The 23,994-nt window shown below is 43.0% G+C and overlaps 1 protein-coding gene across 2 annotated transcripts; it reads right to left on the bottom strand.

The window, feature by feature from the left end:
* Positions 1-701: 701 nt before the first annotated feature.
* Positions 702-22,281, bottom strand: RBM17 (RNA binding motif protein 17). Of its 2 annotated transcripts, none has more exons than XM_069458712.1 (12): positions 22,114-22,281; positions 14,985-15,125; positions 12,557-12,673; positions 11,249-11,415; positions 10,104-10,201; positions 8,694-8,750; positions 7,456-7,597; positions 5,416-5,567; positions 4,217-4,290; positions 3,638-3,736; positions 2,466-2,538; positions 702-2,342 (listed from the first exon to the last, which is right to left on the bottom strand). In XM_069458712.1, the coding sequence occupies exons 2-12, from the start codon at positions 15,105-15,107 to the stop codon at positions 2,239-2,241; spliced, it is 1,206 nt and encodes a 401-aa protein (XP_069314813.1). In that variant the 5' UTR covers positions 15,108-15,125; positions 22,114-22,281; the 3' UTR covers positions 702-2,238. The 2 variants fall into 2 exon arrangements, with proteins under 2 accessions (XP_069314813.1, XP_069314812.1); XM_069458711.1 differs by having other exon boundaries at positions 1,055-2,342; positions 4,217-4,293; positions 5,407-5,567; positions 22,114-22,270.
* Positions 22,282-23,994: the final 1,713 nt, after the last annotated feature.

Genomic DNA, 23,994 nt, shown 5'->3' with positions numbered 1-23,994 from the left:
ACTGCTGCCCCCGGTGCAGGACAACACCGTGCAGACGGACCCTGACCAAAGAGGGAGGGCAGATTCTCCACAGAGCTTTCGCCCACGCTCCAGTCCTGGTGTGATCGGAAGAGAACAGTGCAGGCCCCTGTCTGACCTCCGAGACAGGCCGGGAAAGGAAGTTCCTAGTCTCTAACTTGGGGGGCAGGGCGGGGGCGGCGGTGAAAGGAGAAAATTCCGCACACACAGGAAGGGTTTTCAAACAGATGGGCCCCCCCAAGAAGGACAAATGGCTATTACATTGAACCTTGGCAGTGACACTGTAGCTTAAGCAATTTTTAATTTATACTGAAGTTTAGTTAATATTGAAAATTATTTTCTCTCAAGCACTAACTTGCAGGAGATTTAGAACTTATTCCAATCTCAGAAATTCACTATCAGTAGAGCACTAAATGATTGGTATAGTTATGGATAACTTAGAAAATAATAATTAAAGAGACTGGGGAGAAAGATACTCACTAAGTGGTGTCCATGCTAATGAAAATCAAACTAGTATGAATGAATCACTTGCATTTCTCTGGTTCTTGATCATGAGAATGCCAGGAATAGCTACCTAAATACAGATGAATAATAATGTTATTACGAACAGTAACAACAATAAATGCAAGCATTAAGGGTGGGTTGCAATGCATATCTTATTCGCGTTAGAGTTCATACAAACTGAACTAGCTGTCATAATATTTGGCACAGCACATCCGGGTACCTGTCACCTAAAATGTGTGTCCACATTAATATTCATAAACCCAGTTCCACAGGTAAAACTGTTTAAGTTTCAGGGCTGCTTCTAATTCTTACTGTCCTGTAAAATGTTAAGTAATTCTTTTACCTTATATTCTTTAACTGAATATTATTTTATAGAACATGTGCACTTTTATCACAAAACTCCAGTCTTAATTCAATTTTATTCAGTAAAATAATTCCACAAAAGATAAAATGTTATTCTTTTATTTATGTTAAATAAAAACATGAGAAAATCCTTTTTTAAAAAGGGTCAGAATATTCCTTATGTCTCCAAACTAAGTCCATGGATGCAAAGAAATGCTGGATTCTTCATATGCTTTCTGTTGTAATAACCAAAAGATACAACACAGGCTCGTGTTGCCACTTCAGAAAAGTCACACGTGATATTTGGGAAAGCAAGGAACAGAACACAGGCATGAGTATTTTCTTGAAATACCTCCCGCCCTGGCAATGAACCTCAGTACCAAACATTTTTATGGTTTCTTTTCTGTGGTCCTGCTAAATTTTAAGCCGCACGTACTATTGCACTTCAATGGTACAATTTCTCACAGTTCCAGAATTATATTGGCAGTACAGTTTAAGTGGCTGACACGGATGAATCTTATGAATTTGAAAATTACATACAGCAGAACTAACACTATCACAAATTTTGCCCGTAGCAACATGGCCCTAAGGAACTGCCATTTCCAAAACATGATTGGCCACACGTTACAATGCACCTGCTAGGTTCTGAATTAACTTGTCATTTCTGATCTACCATAAAGACTATGCTTGACTCTCTGAAAACAAATGCTAGATTCATGGTTTCTATTCCCACATATTCCATAAATCCATCACAGCCCATCTGCCGTCTGGCTTCACGGCAAATGATTCACCCGAACAGGTCACGTATGCTCACAGTTCTCCAACCTCAGTTCAGGTGGTGGAGAGTGTTTCCTATGACTGGAGTCAGTAAGAATTTCTCTGTTAGAGAAAGCAGACGTGCTCACCTCTGGCACACCGCCAAGATGATTCTTTATTACAGAATTTATGAAACTACAGCTTCATGACTTGCAGGCTTTATTAAGGGGGGGAGTGGGGGGAGAAAAACAAAGGATAATTTAAGACAACCCCATGTCCCAAAACTTCCTAGACTTTTTTTTAGTGCAAGAAATGCTGCATCATTGAAGCACTTGAGAATTACCATGAAATCCTAGCAAAAAGACAACCAACTCGGAGTGGTAATAAAACAGAGAAACAACCAGAGGCACACAGATTGTTGTTTGTTTGTTTTTTTTTTTTTTAAGGATTTTTATACTATATTAAAAAACCACAAAATAAAAAAGGGTCCAATCAACATATATCTTGGAAGCCCCTCCAAGAGTCTCGATACCCAGCGGCCACGGAGGCTGTAGCCTTTCCTCAGCCTGCAGCTCATTTAAGGATCACTGGAGATGACTCGTGCTCTAGTTCTCAAAATCAAACTTGTTCCGCCAAATCCAAGACCCTGAATTTATCCAAATTGTAGAAACATGCTTTTACCACCCGTCCACCAAAATACCTCCCATTCAGATCAACAACAGCTGAAAGGCAAACAGAGAGACAGCCAGTTAATACAGCATCCTCAGTACACAGTAACTTCAGTGATGAAGAGCAAGGTCGCAAATTCAGCTTTGTATCAGGTAGTACTTCGCTGTCCAACTTACCTTTAATTGCTGACTCCACTCTCTCAAATTCTAAAAATATCCGCACAGCTTCATCATCTGGGGCCCCGGGGATCTGAACAGAAATCAGAAATAATGAGCAAGGTCACCGTCTGAGATATCCCTGAAAGTGAGTTTTCTCTTTTAAACGATTGGTGCCAGGGTGACTATTCTAATTACCATCACATAGTATTCAAAAGAAATAAGCATAATCTGTTCACCATCAAAAACGTACTAAAGGTCCACTGATGACAGGCACTGCATTAGGTGGGGGGGGACACAGAGCTGAGCGAGGCAACCTCTGACCTCGTGAAGGTCCCACGCCAGCGGGCACGTAAACACATAACTACGCAGCTGGCTGCGCATCACACAGCAACGTGACAAAGACAGGAGCAGAAACAGGAGCACTTTGAGACAAAGGACGGGCACTCTCACTGCCTTCCACATCAGGCCTGAACTGCGCCCGGCCTCGCCCAGTCTCTCGGCCCTGCACGATAAAGCCCCACCCACGCCAGCGCAACTGCTGACCCGCCCCCCGCCCCCCATTCCATCTGGGCAGCCCTGGTCCTGTCTCCCAGAAGCTGCCACCCCAATCCCAACACCCTTCCCTGCCCGCTCAACCCCACCTATTCATTTCAAAGCGCAGCTCACATCTGCTGGTACTCACAAAGCCTTCTCTGTTCTGTGCTGACCTAATTCTTCTCTCAACTCCTGAACTTACAGTCAATACTACCAAGTCTAGCACTGAATATCCTCTCGTTATTTCACGTGTTCCTTTTGTGTTTCTTCAACGGAACATGTCACCGAGAGCAAAGAACGTGTTTCTGGTCTCCCCAGTGCTCTCGGCACATGATACTAGATAAACACCTGAAAATGACTGAAACCAAAAGCGTGTCTAAGTGACTACACCATTGGCCACACTGTAATCAAGGTCTTCAACCGCCACACCAATCTTCATTCATAAAACATTTACATTTTTTCACCAAATAAAACTTTAAGTCATTTTTGTGTTTAAAACTATTATAATTTAGCAAGAGAAGTACAACTAGCCAATACGCCGTCTTCTGCAGTAAGACAATATGTTACTCGTAGCACACCCTGAGTCCCAGCTGTAGAAAATGTTCTGTAATCTGCCAATTACAACTTGGGTTACAAACACCAAAGACGACTCTTACTTCAAATATCACACATTTTCCAACTTTGCCGTATTTTTCACATTCTTCCTTGGTTTCAACTTCCAAGTCTTCATCCACCTCTCCTGCACCAACCATGTTCTACAAACAAACAAAAAAATAAATAAATTCCGGTACCAAGTATAATTTACAGAGGGATATAAGACTTTCTTTCATAATAGCAAATGTTCTCAATCCCAAGTAAGACAATGGGAAATTTCATCCCTAAATATCCAAAAGTTGGTATTTCTTAAAACACCGAAACATACATTAAGCTTTGTAAAGAGTTAGAAAAGCATCTATGCAAACACCGAAATGTATAAACTAAGCTGAAGTTCTAGCAGTTTGAAATATTTTAAAGTAATTACTCACTGCATGTAGCAAAGAAACTTGTACATTAGTGAAAAAGGAATCTAAAATCAGCTTTATATGGGATCTGCCCAAAGGTATTACGTGCAAGAGCATCCTTCTCAGTTTTACTTTTTACGGTATCGGCAGGGGGACGCATGCACGGGGGAGGTAGGTTGGGGCGACACACAAACACCAAGGCAAGCAGACAGGCTGTCTCCTCTTGCTTCTTACCCTCAATAGGACCACTTTAGTAGGACACTTAAGTATTTCAGTTAATGGATTTGAATCCGACTTCTTAGTTGCATCTGTATAAAAATAAGCCATCGTGTGTGTTAAAGAACAAATCCTACTTACAATAACTGATTTCATTTCAATAGCAATCTCCATGTACATCCTAGAATCATCTGTAAGCATCTACACAATCAGTCTCTGGGCAAAAACGCAGCCTGCGTGCAGTGAGAGCATCTGACAGCTTTGGTGTTTGTTTTCACAACAATACTGGCAAGTCTTCAGCTTCTGCCATTACTTGCAATTTTTGCTCATTTCACTTCATGAAGACTCCTACTTACAGGTGAGTCTTGACTTGGAACTACAGTCCAAGGTCACTAGCCCAGAGTAATAAGCAGTTCATCACCCAGCCACTGGCTAACTTCTTGGGGACGACCACTGGATTTTGGTACTAACCTGTCAAGCTAACTGGCTGCTTGCTAAGCTGGGCACCAATAGGGCTGCCAGAAAAGGTTTCTTCTTTCTTTAGGAAAGGGAGTTCAGCTAAGCTGACTCAAAATCAACGCAATTTTCCTGCTTAAAATGCTAATATAGGTTTGTCTCAGTCCTATATTCCCTCAGTACAGCACAGATTATAAAAATTAAGTAGAAATAAAACACCAACTAGGCATCATCTACCACTAGACTGCAAAATAACACTAGATCTCAAAGAGCAATCTGTAAGACAATTAGCAACTACACCTATAATGAAAGGCCAGAGAAGAGGGGAAAAAGCAGGGAAGACCCCCAGGATGGAGACACAGCAGGTATAACCATTGATACGCTGTATAGGGCTCTGTCCTTCATGCTATAAAAACACAACCATTGTTTTATCAGGTTAACAAGGTTCTCTGCATAACCAAAGTAGGTATGCAATTATTTTCCTGAGGACTGTTCATTTTCCGCCCGAGTCTCATCATTTTTTCCCTCCCGTGGGCCTTCATCTTTGTACTCTGTTCTGAAAAAACAGAGACGAGCCCTGGGATTCCTGGTATCACAAAACAGAAGTGGCAGAGCACTGTGACCAGGAACGACCGTGTTCCAGCAAAAAGGGGCCCAGCAATACCCTCCCCACCCCCACCCCCTCCCAGCCCCACAAACCCTCCCCCCTCCCCCCTCCCCCCGCCGTCCCCACGCCGCACCGCACTTCCCTGGGGAGTCACCTTTCTCCGTCGCGTCACCCACGATGATCTTGCCGCCGCGCTTGCTGGTCTTCTCCACCGACAGGGCAGTGCTCAGGCCCTGCTCGTGCTTCCCCAGGCCCTGGCCCTCGCGGAAGCCGTACTTCTGCATGATCTTATGTGCCACCGTGCCCCTGGGAGGGAGGAAGCACTCTGAGCCTCGACAGCATCCCGAGAGAGGGGCTGGAGCTGACACCACAGCACTCTCCCACGAGGGCTCCGCAAGTCACACTAACTAACAGTGGGCCACTGGGCGGAAGCAGCACAGAAAGCTAACGAGTGAAACCCACAGGCTGCTACCTTTGAGGGGAAACGCTCGTTTCCCCAGCGCCCCGTTAGAAAACCCTGTCCTTCCTGTGTGCCGCGGACCCGCACAGCTACAGCATAGACAGGATGACCACAGTCTACTATAAAGCTGCCTGTCAAACACAAGGAGGAAGTTTCCCATAATGGAGATGACGCTACTGTATTTCCCTAAATCACACAGTAGCGTTTCCAGTGATAGACTGCAGGAGAGGACCTTAGAGATCAAACATTTAACAGACGGGACATAATGAAACCGAGGCCAGGTCAGCTGACGAGCTTCAGGCTGACTAGAAGCAAAGCAGGACTCACGCTTAGAAATTATCCCCACAGGTGTGACGGCAGAACTGACACCAAGCTGACCGCCCTCCGTCCACTGCCCGTCCTGTGCCAGCCTGGGCCTCCCCTGCACTGCGGCGCCCCCGAGACCACTGCGACTCAGGGCTTCACCCAGAACTGCGCCCGCATTACTTCATGTAATGAATTCCCTTAAAATTTTCTCTTGAACAAGTTATTCTAGGGCTGAAAAGACTGACAACTCATTAACTGTACTACCTTGCATCTTTCTCAAACTTGAGTTAAAGATTTAACTCCTGTTTAAAAGGAAACTCAGCCAAGAAGTCAATTTTTATCCTAATCAGGGAAAAAAAACAAAACAAAAAGCCAGCTTCACGGCCTTCCAACCCTCCAGCACACATTCTAAGGCGGCAACGCCCAATAAAACGCTCTGCAACGATGGAGATGTCCTGTATCTGCACTGTCCCAGGCGGTCACCGCCTACATGTGGTTCCTGAGCCCTTGAAGACTAGTGTGACTGTGGAAGTAAACTTTAAGTTTTATTTATTCTAAATTAATTTCCTAGCCACCTGTAAGGACGGAAGTAGTCACCACCTAGAACCACCCGGGTCTGGGAGCCACGGTCTAGGAACACCAGGAGTCGGAAACTCAGCATCCTCCCTCCGTGCTCCAGCCCAACCACCACCCGAGGGCTGCGAGAACCAAAGCAGACGCACACGGGCCAGGGGCGCAGCGTGACCCGCACTGGACTGTCTCTGGTAGCGCCGCGGTTACAGGAAGCGCCTCTCAACGCCGCAGAACCAAGGCCTCCGTGAGACGCTGCCTCACTCCACAGCCCCTTCACGCTGTCCAAGCAAGCACCACGGAACATTCTCCTAACCAAAACGCATGCCGAATCCAGCGGGGTTTTAAAAAATCCACAAGCCCCACCTGAACATCAACTTTAAACTTGACTTTTATGTGTTGGCAAACAAATCTCTAATTATAGTTAAACGACCAACAGTGTTTAGACCAAAGGTATAGAGCCATGACCTTAAAGCAAATGACCCATTTTATCAGGAAAAAAAGACATCACTTACCCTTTGTAGATAGCCTAAGTCAACTCTAATTCATGTGAGCTATTTTCAAATGTTATGAAAATAAATATAAAAAATTATCAGATTCTGTTCCTATCTAGAGAGATAACACTCAACATCAAAATCAGTCAAAACTTACATTAGAAGACTTTCTGTTTGTACAAACCACATCTTCACGGTGCAACACACTCCACGTGACTTGCAGTGGGCGTTGTGTGACTGCACATACCAAGTGTCCCCCTATAAACCCGACGTCCTCATGTTCAACAAGCTGCATCTACAGAAAGGGCTACCAACACCTCACGCTGTTTCTCAGGCTCTCAGACAAGAACACCTAAACCGTTACCCCATGTTAGCAAGGAAGGAGTTGCTAGGCCCGGTTGGAGATCTCGGTCTGTCCTGCTCCTCGTACGCTGGGGGAGGAATAGCAGCTTTGGAAGACTGTGATCGAGGTCTTGAGTCCTCTTCGTAAGGGAAATCTCGAGGTACTGTTGGAGAAAATAAAGTAGGCTCACCAAAATGCTACAGAAAACATTTTGAACCTGCACTTGTATCAATTACTTACCTTGAACTAACGTAACCTACGCTTTTGGCTTACTGCAAGAAGAAAATATAACAATTTTACAGCCACGGAGGTAGAAAACTACTTTCCTGATTCTAACTTTGCTATTTATATCTCCTCAAATGTCCTTTTCACATCTTACTAAAATGTTATCTACCCTTTAAAATGACAATTCTTGCTGGAACCCTTAAGATTTTCTGTATGTTCCAAGGAGATATAATCTCTTTTGATTCCCACAGCATCTTGGGTACGTGTGACAAGACTCTGACGTCACCGTGTCATTAACCTCACAAACTATAAAGGTCTTTGAGGTTAGGGGCCACAACACCAGAGCAGAGGTTTCAACCGTCACTACACATGAGACTCAACAGGCAGCTTTAAACTACCCAGGTGCCTGGCCCCCCGCCCCCCGCCGAGACTGGTTTCAATCAGAGCCTACTGTTTGCCAGTTCTTTTCATACAATAGGTATTTAACAATATTTTAAACGTTATCTTCTTTAAAAAGATAACATGAACAGTGCAACAGGTATTGAAAAGTACTACAAACGATTAACTGTTCTGGGGACGGTTTAGGTGTGGCCCAGCCCAGGGCACGGGATCTCGATGGTAGAAGGAACAGAGCAGGCGGACGTGCTGAAATGGACACGCACTGAAACAGAAACGAAGGGAAGAAAAACCGAAGGAAGGTACTGCCCCCTTGGGGAAGTTCAGGAATATAACAGCCTCTAAACCTGAGCAAAAAAATTACAAATGACCTACTGCTGTTTTAACTTAACTCCAAACAAATACAAAACGGTGAAGAGACAAAACAAACTGCATGAAAAAGAGATGGATCCACTGTGTAGAAAGACAAGCTCAGGTCCCGCCACAGGAAGGTCCCAGCAGGAGGGCAGAGGGGCAGCAGCCTGCTCGTGGCAGTGCTGGGAGTGGCAGCCAGATGACAGATTTCCAGGCCACTTCCCTCTAAACTCAGGAGACCTGGGGAGCCAGCTAGGACTCCCCGATCGAACAGCTCTACTTACACTCTTTGTCTTTCTCCACCAGAGAAGTAGGTGGGGCGATGGCAGCTCCGCCCATACCTGCAAAAACATGAAGCAGGGAAAAGGTTTGGATGCCAGACTCCCAGGGACTGCCACACGCACGATTCGTCACATCACCCACCCCCACAGAGGAACTAAAACAGGCAAAGACCTGCTACTTCGTCCCTCCTGCTAACACAGAAACAATTACATATCTGAAGCTGGGTTTAAAAATGTAGAAAACTGGCAACAACCAGAAAGACAAAATTGTTTTTTTCATAAAAGGCATTCAAGAGCCCCAGAATATAGTTAACAAATACATTTTAAGGCAAAACACAACCCAAAGGACTGGCAGTTACTTACAACTATTTACTGAGAGCGTGTTAGCCCTCAGGCACTTTCACATACGTGACGAGGGGAACAGGCCCAGCCCCCGGGCTGCAAGCCCCCAGCACACGGCAGGCGCCTTTGCCAGGGCACAAGCCACTGGAACTGACACCCATTTGGAAGTGTGGGTCCCTCTGGCTGCTGAAGAACCTGCCATGTGTTGCCACTATTCCAGCTAGTGTTTCCTACACAGAAAACGGCAAACACAACCCCAAACCACGAGAGAGATCGTCTCTATTTGCTATCAGACAACCGGAAGGAGAACCCGAGTGGAGGCTGCGAGGAATGTTTCATTAGGTATGAACCCTAACATGTGTATTATGCCTTCATCACCAAAGAAATGATAAAATGTAAATTTAAAAAGTTGATTATAAAATGTTTCTTTACAAAAGAAATTCTTCTAAAGCCAGTGTCCCTGCATTACGATGAACAAGACCAGACAACATGAAATGTTTAAGGACAAATATGAACCTGAGTAAAACCTTCATGTATTTCTTTTGAAATATCTCCTTGATCATTTTATTAACATTGTCACTAAGACCTAGAGTGATTACTGAGTCTGAAACATAGAATAATTCTAATTAGTATAAAAAATTCAGGATGAACACTGGAAATCTACCACCAATCAGGTTAAAATAGGAACGTGAACCTGTTAACTGCGGTATAAACAATGGATACACTGCCGCTGCTCCCTGATGTTACCTGAGGTCAGTCAAACAGAAAGTCTTTTCCTTAGAGGCCACGTAGCTCTCAGAAGAGCTGCAGGTAAGGAAAAGTGCCAGAATAGATTTTAAGCTATTCTGAAAAGTATCTAATAAATAAATGCCAGAAAGTGGCTGTGAAGCTCAAAGGAGACTGAAGACACGTGAAAACAACATATATTAAAACTGTTACACAAATGTGGATTATTGGGATTCAGAGAGAAAATTACCCAAATCAATATCAAATGACATATTTATCAAATTGAAATGACAAGCCAATGGCGGAGGGGACCGTGTTGGAAACGTATTCATGTTCCTGCCTTACTTCTTTTCCTTCTCTCTCGCTCATAATCTTCATCTTCGTCAGAATCTGGATCTGGTCGTCTTGAAAACCCGCTCCCTTCGTGTCTGTCCTTACGCCTCCTGTGAGAACAAAGAACACAGGTGTTCAGCACGGAGGAACCAACTTAGAGATGCGAACCTGGGCGGCACCTCGACTTCCTCTTGGCCAGAAAATGCCCAAATCCTCTTTCACAATAAACTGTTAGCTGGTGGGAGGGAAACTGGTTAAAGACTCAAGTAGCAAAAGTATGGAAAGTGACAAAAATTTAAAAGATAAACTGAACAAATTTAATAGGTATATGACATTTACCTCTTTTGATTTTCAAGCAGATTAACATGGTAATAGTTTAATAATTTCAGTTCTCTGGAATACTCTTTCACTCATGAAATGATTCAATAAATGGGAACCAGTATATTTTAATACATGTTAACTATTTAATATTAAAAATTAAATATTTTACAAAGAAATAAAAATAAATTCTGTTACCCATACTTTTCAAAAACATGAATAAAAGCTGTATACAAGCTATTAAAAAAATTCTACCTGACTCAAAAATAGTAAAGTCAGGAATAACATTTTAAGTATTTTCAACAGTTGTGATTCTATAGATTTGAGTATCCCTTACCCAAAATGCTTGGAACCAAAAGTGTTCTGGATTTTTTTGGATTTTGGAATACTTGAATTGTACTTACCAGTTCATCATCTCTAATCTGAAAATCTGAAATCTGAGATGCTCCAATGAGCGTTTCCTTTGAGCATGTCAGCGTTCAGAAAATTTTGGATTTGGGAGCAATTCAGATTTTAGATTTCAGATTTTCAAACTGGAGCACTCAACCTATAGTAGAATCATAGCATACAAACCACGTCTTCAAAACCAGGTTTCTACGTTATTTTTCTAACAACTCACCCAAAATATATACTCTGGTTTTCAGAGTCCATGGATGAAGTTTGCTGACATGCTGGGATGTAACAACTACAAATTTTAAAAACAACTCGATTCCTTTTTTGTCTGTTCAAATCAGCTTTGACAACTAACTTCAGCATTACAGACAGCACAAAAGTTCATTCATTAATATTCCAATGAACATTCAACTGCAAAATATCCCCAAATCTAAAGGAAGCCTTACTTTTCCCTTTCTTCTATTTCCTTTTGTCTTTCCAGCTCCCGCTGTCTCTGTCGTTCCTCTCTTTGGCGCTTCACTACTTTCTCATAATCGTTAGGAAACATAGGATCATATTCGTCAGCTAAAGGAATCAGAACTTCCCCTGCAGAAAACCCACTGGGAACAGGATCCTGAGGAAGGTAAAAACACCAGAGTGAGAGTCGTCTTCGCATCTTACAAGTTTGCTCACAGAATCAAGGTCAAAGGATAAGAGAGATAAAAGGGGCCTTGAAGTCTACCTACCCCACCCACCCCACTGTCTTACAGCCATCACCAACAGAAACTTAAGACACTAGTAGTCTGAAGCAAAAAAATTCATTTATAGTAAAACAGTGAATACTTCTCTTTTACGTATCTCTATGAAAATTTAAAAAGCAAAATAATTGATGAACAACAAAATCATTCCTGTAGTCATTATTAATAGAATAACTTCAGATTCTGACTACATGGAGAGAACAAAATATTATGATTTTAGAAAGCATCTTCTTGTTCTTTTAGAAGCCTCTGGAACATACATCCCTTTCTAGGTAGGCCACACTTCAGGGACTAAGTTTGACAGAGGTGGATGTAATTCCCTTCCAGCATCATAATCATTTTTAAGGTCCACTAAGATCAGGCTCAGATGGTGACATCTGTGTTTTTTTTCTCCTATACATTCAGAAACTCGGACTACTCTTTGGGAGAAAAGAGGTAACGTAACAAAGAAATTAGAAAAACAAGAGACACAGAGTATAGCCTACTAGAAACGGTTTTGGTGGTGGTTTTTTTTTTTAATTCCTTTCTCTATTTTAATCCACAATAAAATAACAAGTATTAACATTGTTTATGACAGCAGAAATAAGAAACAACTCAGATCTTCAGGATTAAAGGAATTAAATAAATTGCAGTACATCCATAAAGGGAATACAGTGAAGCCATCAAAATGACCATACAGTCCTGAGTTTTCTGACTCAGACAGTCACAATATATTAAGTGGGGGAAGCAGGTTAGAGAACAGAAGGTAGAGGGGGCAGAGTGGGAAGGTATCACAGAACAGAAAGTCTTAATTTCTGGAGGGTAGGACTGAAGGTCATTTGTTTTTCCTCTTCCGTATATCTAGTTTCTGATTTTTTTTTATTAATATAACAAACTTTTATTTTAAACAGATAAACGCATTAAAATTGGTAAAACAAAAGTAAAAATTACGTTGGAAACCTAGATTTCAAAGGCCCATTGAGACGGTCTGTTAAGAGTGAGGCGTAGACAGCAGCGCAGAGGTGGGGGCGGGCTCACCTTCAGCCCGGCGGCCACGTGCGGTGGTGTGTCCACAATCTGCCGGTCGTCTGAGGAGCCGCCGCGCTTCAGGTCAATGACTGGGGCGAGAACTGTACTTTGCTTTGTCCTTTGGCTCTAAAATCATCAAAACCAAGAAAAATGTACTGAAGTTTCAAATTAAAATTCTTTGCAACAAAGATTTTTTTCTGTCTCTGCAACAAACCTTCCACGGGGGTCCTGGAACCAATCCCGTGCACAGACCAAGGAATGACTGTATAATCTTAGACACACAAACGGAACCACAGCTCCATCTTTCAGCTACAGGTAAAATTGTCTCTACCAAGTATCTTCACAGGTTTGGTTAGGCCAATCTAGTACTCCAAGTACCTAAGCAGCCTAAGAGAATGAATGCAATGTATCTTCGTTTCCCTTCAAGAAAAAAACAATACTAACCATATAGCAGTTAAGTTAGACATACAGAGGAGGTCCTAAAGTGGGTCTCTTAAGAGCCTAGATTTCATATAAAAACACAATTTCTTGCTCATTAGCAACTAATTCTACTTTTCATGTGAGTAAAACAATGTATAAAAAAACAACGTGATTGATAAATTAATTATATTAACTTTTTAATGCATTTATTTTTTAAGAATTTTCTTAATTGTATTTTATGTAAGTTAGTTTTAAACCTGTAGTTTATAAATATGCACTGGCCAGACACACAAAGTGATGGAGGAGTACACTGACGAGAGGAAACAAATTGGGATTTTTAAAAATTGGCTGTAAGTAATCCATAAAGCTGACAGTTTTTAAGTTAGTAATAAATTATCCCATGCAGTTTTTACTACTGTACATCTCTCTACATAGCTTTTGCTGACTTCTGCTTTTCTATTTTGCTACCTTCCGTTGAATTAAGATTATCCATTACTGATGTCTACTCAAAGTCTAATTGAGTTTACAGTAACGTAAATATTAGAATTGCTTGGTAAAGCTAGCCATTTCAGAAAAGAGAAAAGGGTTCAGGAAGATCAAATATAAGAAATGGTACTGGCATTAGAATATAATACCTTAATTATACACTTTACATGCAAAGCTAAAGTTACATAAAATCTACATATATTTTAAAAACTAATTTTAAAAAAAATTAAAGAGAAAAACAAGATTTGTTTTGCTAACCTTCCTTTTATTTGGGATGAAAGCTTGTTTTAAAAAGACAAAATTCTGTCTATCTAAAAAGAAATGCTAGCATCAAAAAAATTTAAATCTGGTAATGAATTAAAAAAAAGAAAACCTAATCAAAACTGACAAAATGAACACAAATTTTAAGACAGTGTTGCTTTATCTGTGGGTAACCTAATCCTAAAAACCCTCTACTATACTGATCAAACGTAAATGCCTCCACATAAGTATCTGTTGATGATGAGGTAAAAGAAAAACAATTAAAACTTTAAAAAAACTGTTTATTATGAAAAATTTCAAACATAAAATTAAAGAGAAAAGACTAATGAATTACTACCCAGTTTCAACAATTATCAACTCATGGTCAACTCTGTTCAACCCTACCCTCTCCCGCCAGGGACTGGATTATTTTGAAGTAATTCCAGAAATTAAATCATTTTATCAGTAAATGTTTCACTATGTATCTCTAAAGCAGTTTTTCTCAGCCTTTTTTCATTATTGCCTCCTGCATCAAAGAGCCTTTTAATACATTTTTCCCCACCCATGAAGTTTTTACACCACAGACACACTGTATATCTGTTTAGGTATGATATTTCTATTAAGATCTTGCTTTATACATAAAATGAGCAAGACTTTTTCACTCCTGAAGGACCAATATTCACCCCAGTGGGGGGATGTAGCCTCTGTTAAGAATGCATGCTCGGCCGGGCGCGGTTGCTCACGCCTGTAATCCTAGCACTCAGGGAGGCCGAGGCGGGTGGATCGCTCAAGGTCAGGAGTTCGAGACCAGCCTGAGCAAGAGCGAGACCCCCGTCTCTACTAAAAATAGAAAGAAATTATCTGGACAACTAAAAATATATATAGAAAAAATTAGCTGGGCGTGCTGGCACATGCCTGTAGTCCCAGCTACTCGGGAGGCTGAGGCAGTAGGATTGCTCAAGCCCAGGAGTTTGAGGTTGCTGTGAGCTAGGCTGATGCCACGGCACTCTAGCCTGGGCAAAAAGAGTGAGACTCTGTCTCAAAAACAAACCAAAAAGAATGCATGCTCTAAACATGCCGTCGAGAGCACTCTTTTTCGTCACTATCCCATGAAATATCCCCATTCCTAGCAGCAGCAAAGTGACCGCACACTCTTCATTCCTCTCCCCCATAAATGTGTAACACTCTCCACCCAAGAAACAGGCAGAGGAGCGACCTACAACCAAATTACCTGCAGCCTACCAAGGAGCCCACTCTGCAGGGTCCTGCCGTCCCCCCGCGTTGCCTTTACCTTGGCTTGCGTGAGAGCTGCCTTCTTCACCTGGAGCTGAGACTGCAGGAGTTTGAAGTTTTTGGACCAGCCTTCTGTTTTCGAGTCGCTGGTCTCCACTCCCAGGTCGTCGTACAGGGACATCTTTTTTTCAGTTTAATGCTGAAAGGAAAGAGAGGTGGAGATTAAAGAATGCAAAATACAGTAACGATTTCGAAGTTTTTCATGTTAAAGTGAAATTTCAGTGGTAAAGGTCTAGGACCCTTCGGCAACACAGGCCAAGACCTCTGCTATCACCAATGCAGGGATCTAGTACATGAAGCTATAGCCGTGTATTATTTTAAAAATAAACCTCCAGAATTAATTTTTCCGCCCATAAGGGCATGTGGTCAAATGACTCACGAGTGAAAGCCTTTGGTTCTACAGCATATAATGAAGTAAGATGCAAGTTCTGGATTCGGGCATTATTAATTACATATATCCCATTTTTTAAAAATTCTATTCATCTCAATGGCAAAAAGTAGAAGACTCACAAAAACACCAATTACCAGGTTGATTTAACACGATTAGCTACCCTTTTATAAAGTAAAAATTTAAACATACTCCTAGAAAAAAGAAAAAAATGACAGAAATGATCTCACAGATGCTGTAATTTTGTAAATCACGACTGTTTGTTAAGCAGGGAGAAGACAGGTTATACCTTAAATACTCTGACTTTTTCATACCCCATCAAGCGGAAATTTGTAATCTTTAATGACAGTGATTACAAACAAGCCATCGACAACCTACATGTGAGCGACACAATATCCTTGCAGAGCAGAGGAATAAATACATAGCAACAATAGCAAGAGTTAAACCTTGCCGCCCAGGCTTGACATTACAGGCAGCAACTGCAGCGCATACCAAAAAGCCCAGCACTTCACAGATGAGGACACTGGGGCTTAAGGGGTTAATAGGCCCACGGTCACAGCGGGAGGCCCCTTCCAACCCAGGTAGGCTGACTCCAGGGCCCTTGCTAGTAAATCCCAACTGCCACCTTCAAAAAAACCCTCAACATTCTGAAACCCACGCACAAGGCCCACTTCTTAAAATAAGAAATAAATCTCTCATAGACAGAAAGAGGAAAAAATTTAAACTGAAATCCACAAATTGCAGATAAACACTTAGCAACATAGTCCCCAATTTATGGACACGTTCTACAAAGTCTGCCAGCCCCCAGGGGCCCATGAAGCGTTTTCCCATAGAAACGGAGTCATACGCAGCCTGCTTTGCTTGTGTTCTGTGACTCAGAGGAGGAGAAGGGGAAAGAGAAAGGAGAGCAAACATTGACCACTCCTTCCCTCGGCTCTGACTCAGGGCAAACGTTTCTCTTTGGAGTACTCTAACTGCTCAGCCCGCCATTACCGGCCACGCCACCTCCTTAGCTGGCCTTGGTTCCACACTGTGTGGGGGAAGGGCAGGGATGGGCACCAACTTTTACTCCCCTGGACGGCTGCTCTGGTCTCACGTACCGTTAACTCCCGGCCTCAAGTTGGCGGCCCACAAAACTGCTGCCACTTTGCAGTTCCTCCCACGCCCTCAGACATGAACCCGCAGATTACTTAAAACCTCTGCGTTTTCATTTTTGATGAAAGGCCCCCCCCCCCCAGGGCAACGGAGACGCAGGGCTTATAAAAGCTCAGGTCTGGGCACCGGTGGCCGACTGCTCCAGTGACCTACGTGAACATAAACACACACAGGGGTGCCTGTGACCCTCCTCCCCACCAAGGCTTCTCCAACAACTCACCAGCTCAGGGGGCAGCAGCATGTCCAGCAGGGCAGGCCCACGGCCCCCAGCGCCACAGTTTAAGTGGTACGTACAGGAATCTGGTGATGCCTTGTGACATTAGATTAAGGCACCGAGGCCAAATCCAGAAAAAGCAATGATCTCTACTTTTTACGTGGCTGAAATACAACCGCGCCTTCAAAGTTTTAGGGGGTCCACTTCAGAACCTAGTTTGATCCACTCCACTGTAAACTCCATGAAAACCTCAATCCAGTTAGTCCTGCTCTTTCCCCAGACTAAAATCACTGTCTGACCCACGGCCAAACAGGAAATGCGGCCACACGTGCAGTTTATACTCCACTTACAAAGCCCTCCCAATCCATCTTTTAAAAAATTTCTGGCTAACAATTACTTTGGCCAGAAGGAAGACCGCTGCGCCAAATGGCTTCTGGGGCTTTGGCGCACTTCTCTTCTCGCTCACCTGGAATCTAAAGCCCATTGTTCACAGGTAGGTATGTACCCTTAAGCTTTAATACGGAAAAACCCAAGCAGAGCAACGGCAGAGAACAACAATGCGGAGGGTCCAGCTTAGGACCGTGGTTCCCAAATGACCACGCAGCTGTCATCTCACTTGATCTTTGGCGCTCTCCTCCTTCAACCAGTCACCAAACCAAAGCCTAGAAACAACAGGTCCTTCTGTTCTTTCTTCATTCCCACAAGGGCAGGGGAAGACTGATACATTCTGAGGAACAAATATAAACAAGGACACTTTCTGGGAAATCACAAACATAGAGACAAATCATCCAAATTTTTTTGCGACCCAAACTGAACTCCACTTTAGATATTTACTTTTCTCAGTACAGACTGAATATCCCTAATCCGAAAAGCCAAAATCCTCCAAAATCTAAAGCTTTTTGAGCATCTCAACATGACACCACAAATTGAAAACTCACACCTGATCTCATGTGAAAGGCTGCAGTCAAAACTTTTTTTATACACAAAGTTATTAAAAATATTGTATAAAATTATCTCCAGGCTATGGGTATAAGGCGTATATGAGACATAAATGAATTTCATGTTTAGACGTGGGTCTCGTCCCCAAGATATGTGTATGCAAATATTCCAAAAAATCTAAAACAAACAACAACAACAAAAAAAACCCAAATCCAAAACATTTCGGTCCCAAACATTTCAGATAAGAAATAGTCAACCTGTATCACTTCATAAGAAATTTGAGAACTTCATCAAACATGTTTGCACATATGCTAATGCCAATGGAAACAGGTTAACCAAATGCCCACTAAACTAGGAGGGGAAGGATTAACTTACTCATTTTTGCATCTCCAATTTCTGGCATAGAGTAAGCATTTAATAAGCACTTATTAAAATATTAATAGTGAAGGAAGTCCATGTAGCCACATGAATCAGCAGTGAAACTAAGCAAGGTCTACAGGTTCCACCAGGAGGTAAAGAACAGGCTAAAGGTTCTAGAGACAGACGGGTGATGGGTGCACAAGGTGAGTGCACTTAATGCCACAGAACTGTACACCTACAGATGTGTTAAAATGGCAAGTTTTATGCCTATTTCACCACAATTTTTAAAAAACTTAAACAAGAATAGGCAGAGGTAGCACTGGGGTGTGGAGATGAGGTAACCAACACTATCTAACACGAGTGTATCTCCCTACCCAAGAGAGTCAACTCTGATAGAAATATTGTTCTATATTTTGAGGTTAATTATCAAGCAATATAGAGTTCCGCTGCCAACATAGCTCCTCCATCTAAGAATATTTAACAAAAATTTCAACACTGAATTAATGAGATTTTATGAGACCACACATCTCCTAGGATTCCACTTCCATTTAAGATGGTGTGTTGACAATTCCATTTGATTTGCCTCGTTCTGCAAGCTTCAGAAATCATTATGCAGCAGAATCTTATGTTCGTTTAAAGTTCCTAGATTTCTCTTTTTAAACCTTCAAAAACACTTTAAGTATTAGAAACTGATGTCACTTACCAGCATCTGCTAGTTTTCTGTAACACAGAGCTTATAAAATCAAATCTCTACATCACAGTGAATGCAGAAGAGCTTTATTCGTTTTTTTTCGATTTTCACTGAACTTTAAGTTCAAAGAAATGGATTAATCATGGTAAGACACACTATCCTTATCCATCCACGCACGTGTGGCCTCCTCTTATTTAGTTATCATAAAGTTACAATCACCTGTGAATTCACCGTCCAAAACAAAAGATCTAGACAAGAAACCACACTCAACTATATGGCTCCCCCGACCCATTCACACAACTTTCCCTGAATCCTGTTCTCATTATTTCCTTGCTTTTATCCTTTTATGTAGTTTTATTTACCTAGTTGAAGTGCATTTACTCCTTAAAAGGTGGTTATTTTTAATTTTAGCATTTACAAATATACAATAGCTTATTCACTAATTCTTCCCACTGCAACCACTGAAACGTTAACAAGTAAATGAACACAAACTTAACCTAATTAATGCTGAGATCACTTAGATGATGTAACAGTCATGTCCCGAGTCTGGTGCCAGGCAATAAAAAGCAGCACTTTCTAACATTTGGATATGCTAGAAAAAGCCGGGAACAGATGTAAATACACACAAACCACTGGTTTTTATAACATCTTTAAAATATTTGCTATTTCCTTCCTTTTTGTGGCAACACCACCTTTTGATCAACCCATCTTTCCCATATGTTTTATTCTTAAAAAGAAACATGGTTCTGCCAGAAGAAAGAATGGTGACTTTTCAAGATTCCACCGAAGGCAGAAAGTGTTTTTTTAAACGTGCGACTGGCAGGAAAAAGAACGAGGAGCAAGTCTCTCGGAAGCATCCCACCTACTTCTCTTTCAAGTGCATCTCAGAAGCCTTTAGTGACTGCTACCCCCACAGAAAATCAGCAACTTCCAACTTGTTCCCCCTGACTACTCAGATCATAGCAGCTTCTACATGTTACGCTGCCTACGGGGTCTCACATTTGTCTCTTACTATACCGTAAGCCCCCTACAAGTGGGGGCTGTTTTTGTTTTCATCTTTCTATCTTTAGCTTAGCAACAAGTGCTCCATTAATATTGTTGAAATGTATTAGTGAATGGATGGAAATGTTAGTGCATCTATTTAAATCACATTATGAAACCACAAGATCTGCAGATCTGCTTTTTAAGGACATAACTTACAATAAGTGGAATTTAAGTTTGGCAAAATTTAAATTCTATACCGTAATTCATGGAAGAAAAACTGCTACCACCATACAAACAATAATGATTCAAGGTCTGAGTTTTAAGCAGCTAAAGAAGCAGAGTTGGTAGGAAAAAAACCTTTTGTAATCACTAAGCAGATATTTATGCATCATAAAACAAGGCCTGCCTCTGTGAAGCCTACAGAATAGGGCAAGTATACACGGAAAGGAACACGAAATAGGAGCAGTGATGGTGCACTTTGATGTCTACAAAAAATATGGCTATAAAAGGCATCTACCTCATGTACATGATTCTACAATGACTTTCTAAAAATCTTAAAAAAAAAATTTTCCAATACCTCCACCTCTGACACCCTTGTCATAATTTAGCATTTCCATTCATTCTCATACACTGCTATTACCAAAACACCATAGGCCAGAGTGTACTGCAAACGAAGTCTGCTAGCGTCACCAGTAATTTGGGTAACAGAACATCCTTCACTATTTACTATCAAAAGGCCAGAGAGATTACGGGCCTGGGATCATCTGTTCTCTCTGGGGGGAAGGAGGTGTTTGAAAAAGCCACTCGCAGAGGAGAATAGAAAGGTAATTTAAAACAAATCAAGCAGGCTCGCGCCTGTAATCCTAGCACTCTGGGAGGCCGAGGTGGGCGGATTGTTTGAGCTCAGGAGTTCGAGACCAGCCTGAGCAAGAGCAAGACCCCATCTCTACTAAAAATAGAAAGAAATTATACGGATAGCTAAAAATATATATAGAAAAAATTAGCCGGGCATGGTGGTGCATGCCTGTAGTCCCAACTACTCGGGAGGGTGAGACAGGAAGATCCCTTGAGCCCAGGAGTCTGAGGTTGCTGTGAGCTAGGCTGACGCCATGGCACTCACTCTAGCCTGGGCAACAAAGTAAGACTCTGTCTCAAAAAAAAAAAAAAAAAAAACAAATCAAGCAAAAAGAAATCCACTTTAAATAAAATTATGTTTGGGAGAGTCCAACAATTCCCTCAAAATTCTCCCCAAAGGCTATTTTTGGTTCCACAGAATTCTACAATCTCACCACCTACTCTCTCTGTTCTAAACTGCACAGCATGTGGCACCTTGCTTAATAAACTCTAAAAATAAAAAGCTCCCGGTGTTACTAACTGGTTACCCATATTCCCTGAAAGTCGTCCTTATGCTCAAAATGTCTTTGGTCTTTATCCACCAAAAATGTGGAAACGGAGTTGCATCATGCTTTACTCCACCTGTTGCAGGGAGACGGTCCTCACCTCCCCATCTGCGTAAAGGCACAATCTTGCCCAGATCCAGAATACCCAAATTCCACCCATGAGCCTGGCTCTAGCAACGAGTATTTTCAAGGGCCTCCGCGACCCGGCCTGACCAGCTTTCTAAGCACAGCGCCCCTCTTTAATCCTTTCTCGCTGCTTTACCTGCAGTTTCCAGAACACACGACCGGGCTTCGCTTTTGCTACTTTTGCACTTACTTCCTCCGCGGGGAACCTTGCCCCGATCTCGCACGTCTAACCTAGCACCTCCAAGACTCAGTGTAAGCATCACCTGCTCTTTGAGGCCTTTCTTGGCCCCACTCTAGTCCCTCTGATCGACCCAGGCCGGGATTTTCATCAAACTCCTCGAGAGCAGGGACAGAACCTCACTCGACTTGCATCCTCCGTTCATAACACACCGTCCGGGCAAGGATGAAGTTCGAAAGTGCTCGGGGGCACGGATGTGAGCGCCCAGAACGCCGCTTTGAAACGACCGGGGCCGAGGCGATGCCAGACTCCCGACCGCCTTCCCCGTGCAGGTGAGCGCCCGTCTGAGATGCCAACTTCCGGGACCCAAGTCCTGAAGCCCGGGAAGAAGGGCGACAGTGTGCGGGGCCGCTTCGAACACCCTCGGGGACGCTGCGTCTGGTCACCGGGCAGGTTCGCCAGGACGTGCTCCCCGAGAAGAAAGAAACGCTCTTTAGTCCCCGAGAGCGAGGCAGCCGGGAGAAGCAGAGCGAGGCGGCGGCGGCCGGGAGCTCCGGGTCGGCCCGCGCCGGAGACTGGCACCCGCCGGCCGGGCCCCCGCCCCTCGCTCGCGGCGCGGCCTGAAGCCGCGGCCTCGCGTCCAGCGCCGCCCGGGAAGGCCCCCGCCCCGGGGCCGCCGGGGCGCGACTTACCCAGCCCGCCCGGCCGACTCTGCCCATGGGCCGCAGTGGCGGCGGCGGCGGCAGCGCGGAGCCGGGCGGCGCTCCGCGGACACCCGCCGGCGGCCGGAGCCCACGGCGGCGCCCACGCTCCGCGGAGTCCGCAAGGCGCTTGGCGGCGCGGGGTCAGGAGCGCGGGCTGCCGGGAGCGCGCGTCTGCGCCTGCGCCTGCCCCTGCGCCTGCGCCGGCGTCTGCCTCTGAGTCTGTCTGCGCCGCGGGCGCTTCGCCGCACCTCCCCCTGCCGGCGGGAGGACCGCACTGCACGCTCCCCTCTGGCGGCATCCTCTTCGTCCACCACGAGGTGTCGCCCTGGCTCGCCTTTCCGACATTCCTTAAGTTTAGGGCGGGCGGCAGCGACCCCAAGTGGTGAGAAGGAGAAATAGCCCGAGGCTGCACTTACCAAGAAGGGAAAGAGGGAGGGAAAGAGGGAGGGAAAGAGGGAGGGAACCCCTCCCCCGGACCCTGGTTCTCATTCATTCAAAACCGGTCATTTATAAGCAAGAAGCTGAAAATAAATCTCTATGAGCGACATGCTGCAAAAGAATGACAGTGAGCACTGAATTAAGCGTAAGACTACGGAAACAGATGCCGAGTTCAGAGTTACAGAAAACAATGTTATAAAACCTTGCAATTTAAAAATGATGTAACTGACACAAGTTGGGAGGGAAAGAGAAGAGGAGGCTTCGTGTGCATATCATTTTCCCCTCCATAATTGGGTGTCAAAAACATTTCAAGCTGATAAATCAAATAGGAGAGATTTAAGTAGGCATCTCAGTCCAAAGGAACATACCAAAAAAGCAAAACAACTAAAATCTGGTGATTAGGACCAGGGAGGGGATGTGAGAAAAGATCTACAGCAGGGAGGCAATAGACAGTCTAACGAAATAGAGGATTAAGGATGGCACGTGAGATGGTATAATTATGGTGGTAACCCAGAACAAAAATGGAAACCTTTCAGATGATTAGGAAACACACACACGCACCCCACAACAAACCAAACATGACAACAGAGCGAAATGTTTGAAAAAGTTACAAAACAGAAAGCGTAACAAAACAATATGCCAGAACCAAGTCCAAACATCTCACATGGATAAATGAAAACAGCATAATCTTACCTGCAGCCTCGGAGTGGCACACAAACCATCATGCAACTCTGCGTCGTATGTAAGGATGTGCTTAAAGAAAGTGATTCTGCAAGTTTGAAAATACAAGACTGGGAAAGATATGCCAGGAATATGCAAATATAAAGAAACCAGGGATTCTGAAAAACTCAGGCAAGGTTGTTTCCAGAGCAAAAAGCATTAGATAAGATTAAGAGGGGGCATTTTATTAATCATAAGAGGTACAATTTACACTAAAGAAACAATCAGAAAATCTGTGCATCAGATAACATAATCCTGTCAACAGTCATAAATATTACCTTTATTTTATTATTCATAGCAAATATTAGAGGAGAGAATGAATAGACAGAAATAATTGGTACAATCCTTGCCAGATTAAGGACACAAAGAGGAAGGTTTGTTCTAGACCTACAAACAATTACTATGATAGATCTAATATATCAAACTCAGTATCTTGAAACAGACGTTATACTTTTAAGTGTCTATTAGGCCACAAAGAAAAATATTAATATATTCCAATAAACAGAACCATATGGACAATATTATCTGATCACAGTTCAATAAAACTAGAAATTAATAACCAAACAGAAAATAAAACAATCCCATTCCTTGGAAAATTTTTTTTCTCTTTTTTTAGCCCCAATATGGACACATGGACATCCTTGGAAAATTTTTACATGCTTAAATAACATTTGGATCGAAAAGGAAAACAAAACCAAAATAAGATAGTAC

Source organism: Eulemur rufifrons, chromosome 25 (genome assembly GCF_041146395.1).
Source record: "Eulemur rufifrons isolate Redbay chromosome 25, OSU_ERuf_1, whole genome shotgun sequence".
NCBI lineage: Eukaryota > Metazoa > Chordata > Mammalia > Primates > Lemuridae > Eulemur > Eulemur rufifrons.
This window is presented reverse-complemented; position numbering and strand designations above follow the sequence as displayed.

Excerpts from the sequence above, each read along its gene's own strand:
- RBM17 (XM_069458711.1), bottom strand. The coding sequence starts at position 15,107 with ATGTCCCTGTACGACGACCTGGGAGTGGAGACCAGCGACTCGAAAACA. Across the intron at positions 8,751-10,103 it reads GCGAGAGAGAAGGAAAAGAA|GTATGGGCGGAGCTGCCATC; the intron begins GTAAGGCAGGAA and ends ATGTTTTTGCAG. Across the intron at positions 7,598-8,693 it reads GGTGGAGAAAGACAAAGAGT|TACCTCGAGATTTCCCTTAC; the intron begins GTAAGTAGAGCT and ends TTTCTCCAACAG.